Below are 19,806 nucleotides of genomic sequence, written 5' to 3' on the forward strand. Positions count from 1 at the left end.
GTAGAGGGCGTTATGGCCCCGCCCCTTTCAGGCACAGCCAAAATCACGTGATGTTATTGACTTCCGGATTCTCCATTCAATCATAAGGGTCTCAACTTTCGGTAGGTAATGTCATTATCCCTGCAGGTTTATTTTATATATTTACTGAACATTGCATGTTGATACAACAGCCTTTAGAGAGAATGATTATTATGAGATACTGAGACGTTAGAAATGAATAGGTATGTTTTGTGAAAATGAATTCGGTTGCATAGCGCAATGAAACGTTTACGTGACTTACTAGATAGTTGCTACACATCACATAATTGAAAACGTGGCTCTGTATTATCGAAAAAGATTATGGGATTTTCAATCACTAAAATTAGTCAACACTTCACCGCTGATGTCCATGACAGAAGAGTTATTTTAGTATTATTAAAGTAATTATTCATATTTTGAATTAGCTATTATTTTTTATTTTAATTTTAAAATTTAAGTAATTTTGTTACTCAGTTTAGCTTTATTTTTATTTTTGTTTTAGTCGTTCTAAAGGGGTCATGACATGGATCTTTAATTATTTTAATATGCTTGAGGTTCACATATAATGTTAAAGTTTTTTGCATATGTGGAAGAATGATTATTTTCTACGGAGCCCCGCACATGACATGCAGGGAAAAAATATATTAGGCTAAATCGTGCGCACAATTTACTAATTCGTTTCCTCGAATTTATAAATCGTACGAACGATTAAGCAAATTGAGGAACGAATTAGTAAACCGTGTGTGCACAATTTATAAATTGAGGGAACGAATTAGTAAATTGTGTGCGCAGTTTAGCCTACTATTTTTTTTTTCTGCAAAAAAACCCCAAAAAACTTTAACATTATACGTGAACCTCAAGCATATTAAAATAATAAAATATCCATCTCATGAACCCTTTAGAATGACTAAAACTTGTCTGAAATGATCCGTTTTTAAGTAGCGGCTCCTTTAAGGATTGTCAGTAAACGGCCACTGTTATGATTGGCTAAAGTCATTGCATAGGAACGCACACATTGCAAGTGTTTTAAAAACAATATCCATTTAAAACCGTCCTTTACAGACAAGGCATTATGAAATTGTTAAAGGAGAACTTGGTAGCTTTTTTAACTTAATAAAACTGTCTAGAAATCATTTGGATGGTTAAACAACCTGTTCTGGTGATATTGGTGACTTTCCCCGCTCCCCCCAGCGTTCCCAGGCGGAAAACCAACCTTGCAACTTGTTCACTACCGTCCCGGCAAGATAGAAATTGGAAGTCTCGTGAGAAGCGAAAGCAGGGCTCTCAAGTCTCACGCATTGGGCGTGAGACACACGCAATTCAACCAGTTCACACGCTCACACGCCACACCGTGTATTTCTCACGCTGAAAAGGCAATGTCAACCAAGTTGTCCTGCGAGCTTTATATATAACGTTGTATACGAGGCGCAGGCACACAAAGTGAAGTTTCCTGCCGCCAGCACGTATCTCGGCCAGATTGCGTTTGTTACAAGGCAACACAGATGCGCGAACACACGGAAGTTGACGGAACATTCTCGGCCACCGTACGTTCGTTACTAGGTAACCAACAACATCGCGTGAACACACGTCGTGATGGATAAGGTAAGTTGGAAGAAAGCTCGTCTAACATTTTTAGGCTAGAACATTTAATATATAGCCCATCGTATACATTATTATTGTTGCAGTCAAAAACTCTACAACTACTCTGCAACCAGGCCAGAAGCTTTGGCTCAGTTTGGCTAGCTTACGTTTTCTTAAATTAAGGGAATGTTAGTGGGTATGGGAAGGAATGAAGATGTATTTCTTCATTTTATTTTAAATACATTTAAATTAGTTTATTTTATTTTATTTTAAATTATATATTATTCTGTATTAATAGTCTTTCTAGTTACATTAAGGCTACATGTATTAAAGCAGAGTGCTCTGGGTAATATTTTATATCCTGTGAAAACATACATTAATCATTGCCATTGCATTTGTATTTTTCAAACACAAAACACATTTCATAAGCTGGAGTGTGTACTCTTGTGTACACACACACACACACACACACACACACACACACACACACACACACACCCCCACCTTAATAATACTCTAATATGTCATTTGTTCACAATGTCCCATGCACCACACAATAAATAATTATACCATTTTGACTAGACACATTCAAAATGCAAAAAGATTTGTTTTTTCAAACTGTTTGGAGCAATTTGTTATATTTTTGTATAACTTGTTTGTAATTTTGAAATATAACATTAATGAGTATATTGGATGTGATGAATTGCTCTGTCATTTATCAGATTTACCAATTGTTATAATTTCAATTTGGGCTGGTTAATTATGAACAATGGGTCAAATTGGGGGGCGGGGACATATGGGGGCGGGGCTCCATTAGGGCTCCTCCCCTAACCGCATGTGATCTCACTCCAAGCTTTTGGTAAAACTTGAGAGCCCTGCGAGAACGAGAACGAGCGCGAAACACAAATCGCTTTACGGCAATTCGACATAAACACACACGCATGTATGATGTATTACCAGATTACCCACCTCAGTAGACATAGCTCCACGCGATACAGTTGGCTTGCTCCGATCAAAACAAACGCACATGAGCAGCGGTAGAGAAGGGGAGGAGGCCGCCGCTAGTGAGTTTTTTACGACCGTGTTGTGACATATACGCCCCCCCACAGCTGTAGGGGGAGCTCGTGGGGAAAACATGCGACAACAAAAGGGAAAATCAGCGAAGAAGTGACTAGAGTTCGCTAGAGTTGCCGAGTTCAGCTTTAACTTACGGTTTGTGACGTAGCTGCCGTGAGATCCGAAACAGTTGGCTGCTTCATCTTTCAGAAAGTCCATTACACTGTACCTCGTTTACAAAACAATATGCTGTCAAATGCTCTGAATAAACATAATAACACATCATTATTTTTTTAAAAGATTCATATGCCCTTGTAATCTTTAATCAAAAACATGAACCTTCCCTCCCCCTCGAAACTGCATCTGTTCTCTTCATGACGCATGTCTCGGCGGCGGGTGAGGCTAAATATCCTCCACAACTGCTGACTGCAAACTGCCATTCAGATCTGTGTTCATATAGTTAGCAACGTCCAACTTCCTCACGATCCTATCCATTCCAGAGGACGAAATCAAGTCCCGCCCTACAGTTTCTTCTCGTTCCAGATACCATTTTACTGTATGAAGAAAAGAGTATTGGCCAACGTTAATCTTCTGAGGGGTTCACTACTTAATTTGAAAAGGTCCTGCATGTAGTCTGCATTATTCCATGTAGTCTCTTAATGTGAGATCAAAAGATGTTATAAAATAGCCTATTAAATACATTTACAATAAAATTATTCTCTGTATTTCTTTTAAACATTGTTTACAATTTAGTTTCGTCAGTTCAGTTCTGTAAATAGCATGTAAAAGATATCCACATTTACCTCAAACCAAGGTCAGCCTCACAAAATGCTTCCATGTTACTTCTTGATAAAGATGCTGGGTTGAGTTGAGTTATTTATAAATGTAAATGAATATATGCATATGTGTACACAGACACATGGAGCGTGTGTTAGGTTTAGGTGTTGGGCCACTTGCTGCTGGGACTGTCGGGCTGCTGATTTTGCTGAAAGTGATCCAGAGACTGAGGCACAAGCAGAATCTACAGGATAAAGTGGTGGTGATCACTGGAGCCAGCTCAGGCCTGGGCAAAGGTTACATGAACATAAACTCTTATAATGCTTATCATAATGTCTTATCAATGCCGTTTGACTGTGGATATTACTTCATTGCTTGTTAAATATCTTAATCTGTCTTTTCACCCTCAGAGTGTGCACGGGTCTTCCACGCGGCGGGGGCCCGACTGATCCTTTGCGGACGGGACCAGAAGAGACTACAAGAGGTCGTTGAGGAGCTGAGAAATAAAAATAATAATGGAAAAATACAGGTGAAAACCTTTAAGCAAATCTCTTATTCTCCTTTTTGACTGTTCAGTTATCTTTTAAGGCTGTTTAAAAATGTGATTGTGCTTATACAGTGAATTCAGGGGGGACATAAGGTGTTGTTTATTTACACTAGACAAAAATGTAGGTGTGAACATATCCAATCTCTTAACTATGTTTATTTATTACTTTCTTTTTCAGACTTACACTCCCTGCACTGTCACCTTTGACCTCTCCAGCACATCCCTGGTTTCCAGCGCCGCCAAGGAGATTTTGAAGTGCCATGGTCACGTTGATGTCCTCATCAACAATGCAGGCATTAGTTACCGTGGCAACATCCTGGACACCCACGTCTCAGTCCAGCGAGATGTCATGGAGACCAACTACTTCGGTCCTGTTGCTCTTACACAAGGTGAGTGAATAGGAGTCAAAGAAAGAGATCAGTGAAATGATTATATATTGTAAAGTTTGGGGTTGGGGAAAAAAAAAATCACAGAAGTCTTTAATCAAAAATAATGTATATTAAAAGGTAATTTATTCCTGTGGTTGCAAAGCTGTATTTTCAGAAATCAGTCTAATATGACGATTTAATTCTCAAGAAACATTTCTTATAATTATCAATGTTGAAAACACTTGTGCTGCTTAATGCTTTGTGGAAATTGTAATAAAAAACTTGTCGCATTGAAAGTCCAAAAGAACAGCATTTATTTGAAATAGAAATCTTCCGTAACATTATAAATGTCTTTACATTCACGTTTCATAAAAAAAAATTACTGACCACTATTTTTGAAAGGTAGTGTGTTTGTGTATATATATATATTTAAAGATGATATTAAATGTGAAATATATTATAAATATTATTATATTTTACATGAAGATAAATTATATCACATTATACATCACATTATATCCTATTATCACATTATTATCAAAAATGAAATTAAATGATATATAATATAAATATCATGTTATTTTTTTGTCCTGTTCAGCCATTCTACCTTCAATGGTGGATAGACGCAGTGGACATATTGTTGTCATCAGCAGTGTGCAGGGAAAGATTTCAATACCGTACAGATCTGCATGTGAGTATACATACACAAAAAAACAGGTATTCAGATATAAGAAATGACCATGTCTGCCTCGACGCAGATTCCACTCCAAGATAGGTGTTAGAACAAGCTCTTTCCCCAAAATGGTTTAATTATCATAAAGTTGAACAAAGTCAACTGTTTCATTGTTTCTGATTACACATAGTGAGCAAATGGTCATCGATTGTAAAATGGGAGCAGGTGAGGGACCCTCAGAACAATCTCAGACCATCTCAACTTCATTAGCATACAGACCACAGCTGTTACAACAGGAGCAACTTCATTTTCATTAGGGCTGGTATTGGTAAACTGTCACGGGATAAAAGGACTGAGATAAGGATGCTCGGGGTTCATTCCGACTCAACCAAGGTGCTTCACTGATACGCTGCAATGAAACTTCTTCATTGATGAGGGGATTCAAATATTTTTCTTCATGAATGGGTTTTAAAAGTCTTAATTTGCCCTTACACAAATTAAGACCTTGAAAAAGGTCTTAAAACAGTATAGAAAGTCTTAAATTCATAAAGTCATGGCATTAAATGTTGCATGTATTGCAAAAAAAAAAATAATAATAATATCGTCCTCAGTATTTTTGCTCTGTATTCCAATACAAATATCTAAACATCTTTAAATCAAGATGCATTCATTCATACATACATACATACATACATACATACATACGTGAAATGCAAAGTCTTGAAAAATAACAAAATTAAGTGAGTTTATGCATAGCTCTTTAATCTTCATAAACTAACTTACATTTAAAAGCTAAAAACTTTAAGACTCAACCTTTGAAGTCGGTTATTCAATCAATACATAGGCTTATAGCGGAAATAATAGTTTAAAAGGCGAAAAGAAGCCATTTTTTTTGACAAGAGACATGGTTGTTTTTTAGCATCTAACGCTAAACTATTTAAAACCGCTAAACTCAGAGAAAGTTTTCTGTCCAAAGATGGATCCAGTAAGCAAATGCATTCAAGCAGTCAGTCCTGAACAGCACTAATGCAGAGAAAACCTGGCCGATTACACCTGAGATGGCGGAGAGAACAACATCCAGTTTCAAAAACAACCTCTCATATTCAGAGGTTTCTGAGCCATGCCAGTGTTGCATTAAATACAGACTGAATGGCAGTTCAAAACATGAGCATTATGATAGCAAACTGCATCTGGGTTGGATAAAGCAAACCACCGTCTCGCTAGTAAAGTTTTGATGGATGATTTTTGTAATCAAGGTAAAGACGATTGCAGTGACATACAGGAGTCGTACATAAGACACATGTTCGTTATTATTGATGCGCAAACAAACCTTGTTCTTGAATGTTTTCCATGTGCGCTTTGGTTTGCACAGTAGTTTTGAATTAAATGGTCTCCTTATGTCATTTGAATATCAGGTGTCCTTTTGGAGTCGCCATGTGTCCCTTTTGGAAAGACTTAAATTTACCTTAAAAAATAAAATTTACCTTTTGTCAGTAACATCCTCTAACTTAAACCAGAACTTGGTAAAACATTTATCTTTATTTCAAATGTTCCAAGCCTTTCAAATCCTAGTTTTAATATTTTTTTCTTGATAGTATATCATAAAAAATGGTAAAAAAAAAAAAAAAAAAAAAACCATTCCTGTACTACTATGAGACAAGAAACTGTCAATTTTCTGGTTTCAAGCAAGACCAGGATATTAGGCCTGTAGAACCAAGGGTTCAAAAGCTGCAGCCATTTCATTTTGGGTATGGCATTATAGTGGTTAAGGGGTTAAAAGAAGAATAAATATCTGTCAGTGAGTTATCAAAACTTTTCTTTGAATTAAGTTGAAATTTGTCTGAGCCCATTGGCAGATGTTCGTGCCCTTGTTTTAATAATAAACGTACTTAATTTTAACCAATTTCACAGAAAACAAGACTTCATATTATATGTCATTTTTTATCTCCAGTAAATGCATCTTGATTTAAGAATCTTTAGACATTTGCACTGTAAAACAAAACAAAAATACTGAGGAAGAACATTACTTTTTTGCACTGTGATAAGAAGGTACAGTAAAAGATGTTTCCATATTCTAGTGGTTGGGAGCAGAGCGATTCAGTTGGAAGTTGTAATTTCAAACTTTGAAGTGTTGTTAATACTACTCATTGTGTTTCTCCCTAGACATTTACATTTAGAAACATATTGACGTATTCTTTTCCCCTTCAGTTTATTCCTTACATTTTCTGAACTTGGTCTTAAAAAGGTCTTTAACCGTGAGTATTACAAGTGATCAGGTTGCACCTCTGTAATGCTTTTAATCAGATGCTGCATCTAAGCATGCGACGCAAGCCTACTTTGACTGTTTGAGGGCAGAGGTCGACAGGTTCGGCCTGCAGGTGTCTGTCATCAGCCCGGGTTACATCAGAACAAACCTGTCCATCAATGCAGTCACGGGGGACGGCTCTCAATATGGAGGTGAGATAATGCTGTTCTTGTCAACCAAACTCTTATTCTCACTCTATTAAGAAGCGTTTCTTTTTGTTTCGTTCTTTTGGGTCTGAAGTAATGGACAAAACCACAGCTAAGGGGTGGGATCCAGTGGACGTGGCACGTGCCGTCCTGAAGGCTGTCTGTCACAAACAGAAAGACGTGGTGTTGGCCGGGCCGCTGCCGACTGCAGCCGTCTATCTGCGCACACTCTGGCCTGCTCTCTACTTCAGACTGATGGCTTCACGGGCCGTAAAAGAACAGAGAGTGAAAGGAGAATAAGACAAAAACAGTATTAGAAAAAGTCTTTGCATCTTTCCTCTGAAGATTTCATCGCCAAAAACTTTCATTTGTATGTCTAAAGGTGAATACTCATGGAATGTTTTTAATAAATATTTAAAAATGAATTGAATCATCCCTGATCTGGGAAAAACACAACAGCCAGATGACCAGTCTTTAGATAAGCAGAGCACACATTTATCATACAAGAACTAATTATTTTCTATTCTAAGATGTATTCTATTTATATTGTCCTGGATTAAATGGTTTAATATATTGACCATTTATTAACTCAATTTTCCACTCCATGTTGCAGGTCACCTTTAATTGCCTACAGTTATAAATCATAATATTAAATTAATTATCATCATAATGTTCTGGTGCCCCTTTGTTAACATGAAGTTGAAATCTGAACATGATTTTTGTTTTGATGAAGTTTTCAACTGTCTCTTGTCCCAAATAGGTCTCTATTTGGCTGGCTGTTGGGTTTTAAACAGGTCTCTAACAGGTCTGGGTGTTGTGTTTTTGTTGTAGCAACAACAACAACAAAAAAAGAATAGAAATGAATTTGGAGCGTCTCTAGTTTGCAAGGACGGCATCATGAGAATCTGGCTATGACAGATACTAAAGACTAATTTTCGTTTTATAGTGATGCACCACACATGTGCCGCTCTCAATAAGATCCTGGGAGGTGGATGTGCATGATCAAGCAGTTGTGCTCTGGAGGAAAAACTAATCCCAAATTGTGCATTATTTTTTTTTCCTCAAGTGACCATGTTGTTGGTCCAAATTAAAACTCTATATTTGCACCTTGCTATGCTTTACTGTTGAACATTAAAAAAATATGGAGTTTGCAGTGCCAGCCCAGCTGATTTTTGTCTCCAAATATGGTTGATGGAGGAAACTCGCCAGACAGTTCTGTCAAGGCAACGCTATTTAAACGGTGTTCAAACGGTCAGTCTAAACAGAAGAAAATTTACTGCCATATTCATTCTCGGCGATTTAAAAAGATGTCCACGTGCATGAAATATAATGGTATTTTATCAAATTCTTTTTCCACACGTTTACCTTTCAGATGCCTTAAGATGAGTTAAGCATTCTCAGTTTCAGACCTAGTAACTCATTAAGGACCTGTACAATGCCTCTGCACTGAAAGTTTATCTTTTTTTTTTTTTTAATAGAAAAGTCCCATTCCAGTCCCCTTAAAATCCTGCACTAATTAAAATGAGATATGTTTTAGTTTCATGGTCACTCTTTCTGAATAAGATAAATAGATTAAAATAGACTAAATAGATTTTTTAAAACAACATATGGACTCACCTTCTGACCTGAGAACATTACCATCATGAACTATAGTATAATATCTTTGTGATATAGAATTATATATAGTATTATACACTGAGCCAAAACATAATGAGCCCCAGTCTAATATGCTGTTGGGTCTCTGCGTGCTGCCAAAACAGCACCAACCCTCTGAGGCGTGGACTCTACTGTGTAAGACCCCTGAAGGTGTCCAGTGGTATCTGGAGATCCTTCAAGTCCTGTAGGCTACAAGGTGAAGCTGCCATGGATTGAACTTGTTGGTTCAGCACGTCCCACCCGGATCAGTGGGCAGCCATTTTTGCCCGGGAGTGATTGGGGGGTCAGGAGCCTTGCTCAAGGCATCTCAGTCATTTCCTGCCAGTATGGAGAATAAAAACCTGCAACCTTCAGGTTACCAGTCTCACTCTCTAACCATTAGGCCACGACTGCCTAGGTAAGTGGCACGTGTCAAATTTACGTCCACATGAATTGCTGGACCCAGGGTTTCCCAGCAGAACATTGCTCAGAGAATCACTCCCTCAACGGTCTTATTGTCATCATTTACTTTAATTTACTTCCTGTTGCCATCACTTCCCCTGGTAAACAGTGCATGCATACATAGCCAGCCAAGTAATGTAAAAGAAAATGGGATTCATCAGACCAGGTGACCTTCTTCCACTACTCCAAGCGATCATTAAAATTTTGTGACTTGTGCCACTGTAGACGTTTTGTTGGCTCGGACCAGACTGGATAGCCTTCATTGCCCTTGTGCATCGATGAGCCTTGGGTGCCCAACATCCTGTCACCAGTTTGTGGTTTGTCCCTCCTCTGACCATGGTTGGTAAATTCTCACCACTGCTGACCAGGAGCAACCCACAAACCTTGTGGTTTCAAAGAACCCTTGCCAAACTCACTCAGATATTTTTTCCTGCCCCCAACACGATTATAAGAACTGATTGTTTGCTTAGAATCTAATCTGCCCAGACCATAATATGTGGCCTTGTTAGGAGATGATCAATATATTATATATTTTCTTCCCCTGTGGCTGATCATGTTTTGGCTCATCAGTATATATCTTGTGTGAACAATGTGTCAAAAGGCCAAAAAATGCCATATTCAAGAATCAGACACTGGACACCTATCTGAAATGTAAAAATCACAAGATGGTATGAGTTATGCTTTTCTAATGTGGCTGTGAGAATGATAAGCACTTACTCCTAAAGGTGAAGTGTTGACCAACTGCAGACAAGAGAACTGTTGGAGAAGCCTTTTTTTTTTCATATTATTTTTAAATTCTACTGAGCAGAAATGACACTTAAACCCACATAAAATAAAGACTGAGCCAATTAAGCCTTACCCTTTTCTCTTTGAATTTCCTGTTTTAGATATTATACACTACAATATGAAAATAAAACATCAGATGGCTCATTTAAGCTCCACAGGCCAGATGCATTTGTAAAAACAGCATAAACAATTTAACACGGTGCCATTGATACAAAATATCATTTCAAAACTATATTTCTCACAATTTCTCTGCATATAGGCTGTGAATAACTGCTTGTTACATTGAAGTAAATTTCATTCAATTGCACTGGTTTGCCTGCAGCTTCAAGGAATAGTTATAACCAAAAATGAAAAAATTAAGTAACAGCATATAGATCTAAAACAACATGAGTAAATGACAAAACTTTAATTTTGGGGTGAACTCTCTCTTTCAGAGGAGTTAACATTTACCTTTCTTTTATATTTATTTTTCATAACTTCATCAGAAGATCCGGATTTATACTGATCCATTACAAACCGTGGCTTGTAAAATAAATCTGACTGTGAGATCTGCATGAAGACTACAACTCAGATGTGCAATAAGAAAGAATCCAAGCCCTTGAGGGTCAAAATAAAGGTCGTCAGAGATACCGGTGAGGTTAAATCTCCTACTGTTTAATGAAAAGGTGACGCACCAAAGGCAGGGTACAGTAAAACTACACAGAGGGAGAAAAGAGAGGATTCAAAGGTCATTCTTAAAACACGTCTGTCTGTCCACCACACGTTCAGTCCGACAGGTCGCTGCCCGGGTGCGGAAGCTCCGTGTGGGTGGCAGGTGACCGTTGGGAGAGGGCCGCGGGACGAGGAAGGGGCTGGACAGGTGCAGGGAAGAAGTGGGAAAGGGGGCTCAAGTGCACTGGTGATATCACTTTTAAAGTACAGAGAAAAAAGGAAGATTCATTCAGAACTATAAGCTCCCCCCCCCCCCCAACCGCTCCTCTCATACATCCATCCATCCATCAATCTGTCCAATCCTTGACCAGTTGAAATCAAAACGATGAAAAATTGTGACAGAGAAAGCGCCGCGTATTCTTTTGTTTTCGATCACTCTCACTGTCGGTCCGTCCGTATGTTATTGTTTGGTGTGTACGTGTGTATCTGCCAGTGTCGGGTGTTTAGTAGTGCTTCTCACCTCCTTGCCACGTGTTTGTGTGTGTATGCGCATGTCATGTGCGTGTGTGCGGATGTGGCATAGCGCTCATACAGCGTACAGTTCATAGATCCTCTTGGCACAGTACGCCAGGGCCGCCAACGCTATCGTGTTGTGCAGTCTCTTTCTGTGCACGTCGTCCCGTCGAACCAGAACCACTGGCGTAGAGGAGGTGAGCGTGTGCAGGGGCAGCCGCGAGAGCTTCTGACTGTCGTACTCTACCTGGTACTTGCAGCAGGGGTCGAACTGCCAAGAGATGCCGTAGAGTGCGGCGCAGGCCAGGCTCAGAGCGCCAGCCGGCAGCGCCACGTAACGGGAGTAGTCGGCGGGAAGGGCGAGCGGCGTCAGGAGGCATGCTGCCCCGGCCAGGACGGCGGATTTGTGCAGGCAGTTTCCCACGGCCACCCAGCGGGCTGTCTCGTCCCCGATGCGCGTGGGTTCGATCACGATGTAGCGGTACTGCGCCTCCAGAGCCTGTTCCAGCTCGTATTCAAACTGCTCCTGTGCATTCTCGCCGTTGTAGATCTCGTGGACGATGTAACACTCCGTCGCCGCCATCACTCCCCTTGAGAGAGAGAAAAGAGGAAGAGGAAAAAGTGAGTTCGCCAATCCAACCCCCGGTTACACAGACAAGGCTTAAGCAGACTAAAATGCATGTTTGAGTTGTTTTGCAACTTACACTGACAGATCTTAAAATATGTCAGTGCCATTGTTTTGTCTCAAGATGCACACCAGTAATGTTTTTTTTCTAAGGCACGTTTATAAAAGCTACTTAAATGTCCTAAATGAACTAAGGCCTTATACTGGCTTAGTCTAAGCCATGTCTGTCAAACCAGGCCCAAATTAATTTATTCAGATTTAAAATTCTGAAAGTTGTTTATATAAAAACCCTAAACTTAGCAATGCGATTCAAAACAGTACAATAATGCCGCTGCAGAAACATAATTGCCATTTTTGTCTTGACATATCTGACATGTCAGAAGAGCTTTGTTAGCAAATATTCAATCTCCTCCACTGATCAGCTTGTAAGACATAAATAAACGCACACCACTGTTCATGTGCGCAAGACATTATTTCAATTCTGATTGAGGAAAAAGGTTGGATTTAAGCGTTTAAATGCTTAACTTTTTCCTATTGATCTGATTATTTCAGGTCTACACCACCCCTTCCAAATACAATTGAAATTTCAGATCGAATGAGGCGTTTAAATTAAGGCTTTTTTGCCCGATTGAGCCATCATTCTGATCTGATTATTTGGTTGCATGTGAATGCAACTACTGATATTTCCTGTGTATGAGGGAAAAAGTAAAACTGATTTGACAAGACAGATACTTTAAGACCAGTCAACATTGCTTCAGATGGGACGGCATTTCCTGTGCTGATTTTTATTTTATTTTCCTAAATTGTTTTAAAAATGGTAAAGCTGCTATAAAAATCCTCCGCTGAAATTGACTATATTGTGGTCTTGCTTCGACACGACCTGTCTCGCGTTGTCTACACCAGCCAGAGGATCTGCGGCCTGGGTTCACAGAGTGTGAAACAAGAAACTTCTTCGCGATGTTTTAATAAGCCGAAAAGCTGACGGTAAATTTTCAAATGTACAATGAAAGACACTTTGATCAGGTAACTTATATTGATAACATCTTGTTATTTCAAACTAGTTATTATATAACAAAATACGGACTGATAACTAACTTGATAAAATCAGGCGAGAGCGGTCCGCCTTAAATGTAACGCACACTGTCAGTTTAACAGGCTGTGCATTAAACGGCCATAGTTTTTGGAGCGAACATACAATTTCTTTTGGTTTTCAAGACATTTACACGAAACTTAGTACAACAACTATAAATGCTTGCTAGCTGTACATATCTCCTTGAAACCTGCTGTCATGGGTGTGAAGCGCTATTTTAACTTGTCCCTCTCTTGTCAAAATGGGTAACACATACTGCAAAAGGGATCAATATGAAGATTTCAGATGTAACTGCCATATAATTACATTTCTGGTGCTTTCTGAAGTGCTAATCAGTTGAGGGACCCCAGAGTCAGTAAGCTAATCAAAACAACACATGAGCTCCATTCAGACTATGTTTCTTTAGTATTTGTGGCTTCACAAAACGTCAAAAGACCTGGTGTTTTAAAGACAGGAAACAAACTTAAAATGCGTATAAAGCCTAAACATTTCACGTCAAGTATTATGAAATAATGACAGGTTTTAGTCTAACTGACCTCTCCCTGTTGACTGGGACACCGCGCCTCCTTCCCAGCGACGCCATCTTGAAAAAGCAACGGACTAGACTTGACGCAAAACTTGTCGCGATGCACTTTAGGTAATGTAGTTCGCGGCTTCAGCTCTAATAATAATCTTTAAAGCTTTCGAGCACATGAAAGAGACTACAAATCCCGTGAATCTGAATTTGGTTGAGGACCCTACCACCTGAACAGAATCTGTAACGACATTAAAATTTGCTTTATTTAGTTAAAGACAGTTGTTTGTAATGTATGGCACATATTCTTTCGTACAACAAACAAGTAACTGGTTTTGATCATGGTTTGTTCAGCGAGGCTATATTATTTATGTTTTTGAATAGCGGAGGTGACCAATCGAAAGCAAGGACATCACTATGGGGCTTTCAGTAGGACAAACCATTCCCACAGCGTATATTCGTTGCATAAAGAATGTGGTCTGACTAAATGATTTAACTGTTTTGTACTGTGTCCAAAACTTTCGGTCATGTAATGCACGTGGATGCGAGGGTATTGCAGAGAAGGCACTCACCCATAATGTGGTCGGTTCTCGTTAATGTAGTGAGTCCCGTCCTCGTACGGCTCTGGTGCATAGGAGGAGAGGGGGGAACCGTGTTGTGTTATAACAACCACACTGTGCTCGGTAACACGTGCAGGGTTTGCGCTCTCTGTCTCCCCCAGTAGTGATGGATTGCATAACATAAAAGCATTAACACCGTTCATTTGATATATGTGCATTCATTAAATTGAGACAAAAATGCATTAAAATATTTTTAAGAAAGGGAACTAAATTCAAAACAATAGTTTTAGGCATTGTTCCAGTGGTAACAGTGCTTTAAATAAAATTTTAAAGTAATTTTTTTCTATTTAACGAGTCACTGTAACTGTACTAGAAAAACCCAAATGCATTCAGTTATCATCATTTACTCACACTCATGTCGTTCAGACCTGTATGAATTTTGTGGAAAAAAAATTCAACATGCTGATATTTTTGGGATATTTTTTTTGAATGGACTCCAACATTCTTCGAAATATCTTCATTTGTGCTCCACAGGGGAAAAAAAATCCAACATTTTGGAAAGGGATGGGCAGTATTTCAGATACATGTATTTAAAATTCGTATTTGAAATACAAAATACTATTTGGAAAAAAAAAACTATGCAATTTGTATTTAAATACATTTAATTTTAGTATTTCTGTATGTTCAAAATACATCAAATCCAGTCAATTTCTTTATTAGGCTGCTGATTTCCTGTATCAACTAGTTCAGTCCCCCAAACAACAACTTTAATGCACATGAGCTGCAGCTGTACAACTCCATCTGGCATTGGGTGAGCTAATGTTCTGCATTAATAACTAAGATATGGCGAGGATGTCATAGTTGATTATACTTGTTGATTAAGGTTAAAACGGAACATCATTCCGATTTGCCTTCAGTTAACATGAAGGAATAAAACAGCACTAGCAAGGGGTAAAAATAGCATTAGCGGAAAAAAATAGCTTGAAAGTCAATTGGTTGTTGTTGGTTTTATCAACTAGCTAGTCAAATGTATTTAAGCATTCCTATTGCTTCCTAGGACTGGGTGATGATGATTTATATCATGGCAATTATATAAAGTGTGAATTGATTGTTAACTTTTTCTATATTGTTTTTATATCGCTGACTGTATGCAAATATATCCATGCACATTGTGGTCAGGAGTTATTGACACTTTAAAATGTCCATGGATGAATGAGTAATAAAGAGCGAGTTATTAAAGAGTTATTAAAAACGAAATATGCCGCAAAAGAGAACTCATTCGCACAGACAGGTAGTTTTCTGTGCACGGCTAAACGGTAAAATACACATAAAAATATGTTGAAATCTAAGTATTTTATGTCTTGAGTGAAGGTAAACAGTCTCGAGAATCAGATGTGTATCAATATATTGGGTCCATGCATCAGCTCTTAAAGTGACAGCAACCTAAAATACTGCTGCCGTCTGTGTCATTAATGTTAATCAAACAACAAAAGAAAGAGAAAATCACTCACTGCTCTTGACTGAATAACTTTTGTAGCTTTAATAAATATCAGTGTGTATTTCATTTATACAGTGAGGATTATCCAGTTGTATTTTGCATTTCATTACTTTATTCAGTTTCTTATTTCTGTTAGGTAGACCTACCTGAAAGAAATAGCACTCTTTATTTAATTTGTATCTTTGTTCTATTGTATTTTTCCTACTGCTTGTCATTTCTTTGTTCTTAATTTATTTGTCTTCAATAATTGCTTGAGAACTTTTTACGTACATTAGTTTGCCTAGTATAAGTTTTTGCTGTGGTATTGAGAAGAGTGAAATTTCACTCCTATCTAAAATGTTGGTATTGTAATAACCTTATTTCCAGAAAAAAAGGCTATAATGATACATATTGTTATTGTGATGAGATAAATTTGTCAAATCGCCCTTCCCTACTACTTGCTATATAGCAAGAAAAGATCCCACATTTTTAGACATGATTAATTTAGTAGTGTTCACCATAACTAATAGGTAGCAGTGTAACCTGGTCAGAAATAAGTATAGAAGTGTCACAAATAACAATGAATTAATGATTAATGAATGCAAAATATTTCAATAATTAAAAAAAACTTTATTCGAAAGTACACACAATTAAAACACATCATACTTATGAACACAAACACTCATAAACCAAGTTTTATCTAAAATGTTTTATTCAAAACCATGAATAGTAATATTAAGAGTACATAAGTGTGTAAAAACAGATGGGTGTCAGGCATCTTTAGTCTGTATTACATCATAAAACAGAGCCGTAACAGAGCCCAGTTTTATGTGAAAAAGATGGCCATCATTATCATCGCCAGGAATATCACTGTCGTTAATGGCGTCACGGATGTTCGTGTCGGCACAGAATACGCCATGCAAACAACCGGTCTTGCTCAAGGCAGTTCATCAACTGACTTTTAATAAGACCCCTGGGATATATGGGAGTAATTAACATACACTGATTCATACGCTCATACTGTTATTCATACACACACATCCAACCACTTGTAACAGAATCCTCTACGCAGAGGTGCTTTATTGTGTTTATAAAGTGTGCATCCTGAGAGGTTCAGCCCTGCGAATATATGGGCAGGCGATTGTCTCCAGAGTCTGAGCTCTTCACTGGCCATAGTATACACCGATACACACATGCAAAAGCACAAAACCAGCCTAGAACATGCACAGAAGGAAATAGCTGTTTCTGACAGGACAGTTACATTGGGATGTCCCTAAAACTCCTGTGCACGTCCTGTGCATGTGGGAACACAAGTGCGCGTGTATCTCTCTCGTGAGCACCACTAAATCTGAAGGCGTAAGGCCAGAGAGGCATATGGAGTCTGACGTCGCTCTTATGATCATATCAAACAGTTGATATTTTGAGTTCATAACGGGTGTCGTAATCCTCTCACTTCTCTAGATTGGCTTGAAAGTCTGCTTGAGTTACACACTCTTATCCACACTCTTATCTTTCCAAAGAAAACGTTTAAATGGCTTCGTAGTTTCAGATCTCTCCCCTCCTTTGATCGCATTCACTCTCGCTCGCTCGCAAACATAAAAATAAATCTTTCTTTTGTGGAGTTTCAAGACCAGTCAGACAGATTAGGGACGCCCAACAGATACCCATCCCACCCAATCCCAAATCATCCTATTAGAATCAAGAGATCCACAATGCTCTCAGTGGAGGATGCGCTCTAAGTAATGGGGGTGAGGGTTTTCTTTGACGTACTTCTGGATGTACCAGCAGGTTAAATGGGCTTTCAGGTCCTCCTCTACCACGAAGTCCATTGCAGCCTAGCAAAAACAATCACAAACCAAATTTTAATGCACGCCGGCGAACGAGGTAATACCATTGTGCATAAACCCATTCACATTGATCTTGAGTGATCTTCTACAACCTTGGCCAGGTGTTTGGCGATCTCTCGTCCTCGGTAAGCTTCAGGAACCTCCGTATGCTGCAGATCCACCGTCTTCTTCCCCACATATTCATACAGCAGCACAGCCCTGTCATGGGAACCTTCAATATACAACAGAATAGATGCAAATATAGAAGTCAGTATCAGGAAACAATGTAATTCATGAACTGCGCTGTTAAACAGGATGCATGTCGCTTTCCGGGGAAACAGTCGCATAGTCGTACTTGGGCTTGGTTTATGGCTCTATGAAAGCGTAATTTCTGTGAATACAAACCCTTTATTTTCACGTGAAACCCCGCACGACTGTTCCTGTAAACCCCTGCTGCTTCAGAAACGAAACGACTTGGGTTTGTTTAGTACAGATTGATATCAGTGGCGATGATGGAACAGGAAGTAGCCTAAAAATAAAGTCTGGATGGGATGGCTAGCGGGTAGGCTAGCAATTTAGTTATTGATTCAGCCAGAGAAAAAGAAAACAAAGCTTTGAGCAAATGCACAAACTGTGACTATAGTGACAGGCGAGATATACTGCGGTATCTGTACGGCAAAACAAAACAACAGAAACTGCAGCATTCACCGGATGAATCCGACTTATTAAACGCTGGTTAAAAGGCTACTACAAACCAGAACAAACTGGTGGTGTGCTGGAGAAAAAATTGCTCGAGCAAAACAACTAGTTCATGTCATATTCAATTAACTACTGAGATCAAAGCATGCAACGACATTTACATAAACAACAAAGCAATTCCTACTGTATAACTAGGACGGATTCTATTAGATAACATGTTTATCGTGTTGAGAAGCGAAATATAATAAACAAAAGGCACATTTTGCAGGCGAGAGCACGGTGGGTTTTCCTCCTCCCCCATCTCGTTATCTGACGCATTACTGACCGTTCAGTCGGATGCTGAATTGTCGTCTTTTCTTGTCGTGCTCCACTCTGAGAGGAGTGTTGATGTCGAGGACGTTTATCTGTGCAGCCTGGGCCATAACGACAGTGCGTCTACTGTCAGGGCAGAGGGGAGCTGTGTGTCAGTGTGCCACGGCTGATTCCACTGCGATCATGAGAGGCGCATTCATGCCTCGCCGAGGTAAGGACGAACATCTGATCCTGCAAAAACATCCACGGAAATCAGCTGTGAAGTCACGTGCTCGCAGCTGACCAATGAGGAAGGACGTATTGTTTTGATACGCGCGGTCTCTTTTAAAAAGGCCTCGCTGTGCGGCCACCAGGTGGCGATGAACGTTTGCTGTTCGGTTTTACTTCTTTTTTTTTTTTTTTTTTTTTTTTTTTTTTTTTTTTTTTTTTTTTTTTTTTTTTTTTTTTTTTTTTGCTGTGAACGTAAGATATTTTTTTTTTTTTTTTTTTTTTTTTTTTTTTTTTATTGAAATACAATAATAACAAAACATATTACATACAAGAGTACACATAACCATACATGTCCATACATGTCAGGGGTAGAGAATAAATAAAAAATAAATAAATAAAATAAAATAAAAATAAAAAAAATAGAAAGGCTTTTTACAAAAAAAGCTTGTACTTGTCAAACAGCTGTGTAGTTTTCATAGCTTTCAGGTTTTTACTTTTGGATATAGTTTCTAAATATATCTTAACATCAATTTTAAAATGTTCAAAATTTGGTATCTTTCCATTCCATTTGACCTTATGAATATAGTAACGGGAAATTATAATAATTAAATCAAATATAAACAAAAGATTTTTATCACCCTCAAATGAAAAACATCTTAACATAACATCAATTTCTTCAAAGTTAACAAGAATCCTAACTTTACTTTGCAAGTAATTACTAAGTTCCTTCCAAAACATTTGGGTCTTGGGACACTCCCAAAATAAATGCTTAATAGTCTCAGGGGTAATTTTACAAAAAGCACAAATATCTTCAATGTTTACTTTAAAACGCTGTACCACAAGTGACTTAACTGGGTAAATTCGATGGAAAATTTTATATGAAACCTCTTTTACTTTGTTTGTAATGCAATACTTATGAGGTGTCATCCAAACTTTACTCCACTCAATATGTTTCTTAAATAAAAAATTCCAGTG

General features: G+C 38.4%; 3 protein-coding genes across 3 annotated transcripts; 1 reads left to right on the forward strand and 2 right to left on the reverse strand.

The window, feature by feature from the left end:
* The first annotated feature begins 72 nt into the window (after nucleotides 1-72).
* Nucleotides 73-8,629, forward strand: dhrs7b (dehydrogenase/reductase (SDR family) member 7B). The gene is made up of 7 exons (XM_081368287.1): nucleotides 73-101; nucleotides 3,571-3,728; nucleotides 3,843-3,961; nucleotides 4,158-4,368; nucleotides 4,946-5,038; nucleotides 7,325-7,477; nucleotides 7,566-8,629. Exons 2-7 carry the CDS (start codon nucleotides 3,575-3,577, stop codon nucleotides 7,769-7,771), a joined length of 936 nt encoding a protein of 311 aa, XP_081224413.1. The 5' UTR covers nucleotides 73-101; nucleotides 3,571-3,574; the 3' UTR covers nucleotides 7,772-8,629.
* Nucleotides 8,630-10,987: 2,358 nt separating this feature from the next.
* tmem11 (transmembrane protein 11) lies at nucleotides 10,988-14,463 on the reverse strand. Its single transcript, XM_081379504.1, has 3 exons — nucleotides 14,320-14,463; nucleotides 13,770-13,988; nucleotides 10,988-12,108 (listed from the first exon to the last, which is right to left on the reverse strand). The coding sequence occupies exons 2-3, from the start codon at nucleotides 13,814-13,816 to the stop codon at nucleotides 11,592-11,594; spliced, it is 564 nt and encodes a 187-aa protein (XP_081235630.1). The 5' UTR covers nucleotides 13,817-13,988; nucleotides 14,320-14,463; the 3' UTR covers nucleotides 10,988-11,591.
* A 1,933-nt stretch (nucleotides 14,464-16,396) lies between these two features.
* Nucleotides 16,397-18,920, reverse strand: natd1 (protein NATD1). The gene is made up of 3 exons (XM_081358736.1): nucleotides 18,635-18,920; nucleotides 17,724-17,842; nucleotides 16,397-17,619 (listed from the first exon to the last, which is right to left on the reverse strand). Exons 1-3 carry the CDS (start codon nucleotides 18,729-18,731, stop codon nucleotides 17,503-17,505), a joined length of 333 nt encoding a protein of 110 aa, XP_081214862.1. The 5' UTR covers nucleotides 18,732-18,920; the 3' UTR covers nucleotides 16,397-17,502.
* Between the last annotated feature and the right edge of the window lie 886 nt (nucleotides 18,921-19,806).

The sequence above is a fragment of the Scardinius erythrophthalmus genome (genome assembly GCF_964197995.2).
Source record: "Scardinius erythrophthalmus genome assembly, chromosome: 1".
In the NCBI taxonomy this organism is placed as follows: domain Eukaryota; kingdom Metazoa; phylum Chordata; class Actinopteri; order Cypriniformes; family Leuciscidae; genus Scardinius; species Scardinius erythrophthalmus.

What these genes read in the sequence shown, in the direction of transcription:
- dhrs7b (XM_081368287.1), top strand. Translation starts at nt 3,575, where the DNA reads ATGGAGCGTGTGTTAGGTTTAGGTGTTGGGCCACTTGCTGCTGGGACT. An exon ending in CAGCTCAGGCCTGGGCAAAG is followed by an intron (nt 3,729 to 3,842) that starts GTTACATGAACA and finishes TTTCACCCTCAG; the next exon opens with AGTGTGCACGGGTCTTCCAC. An exon ending in AATACCGTACAGATCTGCAT is followed by an intron (nt 5,039 to 7,324) that starts GTGAGTATACAT and finishes GCTTTTAATCAG; the next exon opens with ATGCTGCATCTAAGCATGCG.
- tmem11 (XM_081379504.1), bottom strand. Translation starts at nt 13,816, where the DNA reads ATGGCGTCGCTGGGAAGGAGGCGCGGTGTCCCAGTCAACAGGGAGAG. An exon ending in GTCCCAGTCAACAGGGAGAG is followed by an intron (nt 12,109 to 13,769) that starts GTCAGTTAGACT and finishes CTCTCTCTCAAG; the next exon opens with GGGAGTGATGGCGGCGACGG.
- natd1 (XM_081358736.1), bottom strand. Translation starts at nt 18,731, where the DNA reads ATGGCCCAGGCTGCACAGATAAACGTCCTCGACATCAACACTCCTCTC. An exon ending in ATTCAGCATCCGACTGAACG is followed by an intron (nt 17,843 to 18,634) that starts GTCAGTAATGCG and finishes TGTATATTGAAG; the next exon opens with GTTCCCATGACAGGGCTGTG. An exon ending in TCGCCAAACACCTGGCCAAG is followed by an intron (nt 17,620 to 17,723) that starts GTTGTAGAAGAT and finishes TGTTTTTGCTAG; the next exon opens with GCTGCAATGGACTTCGTGGT.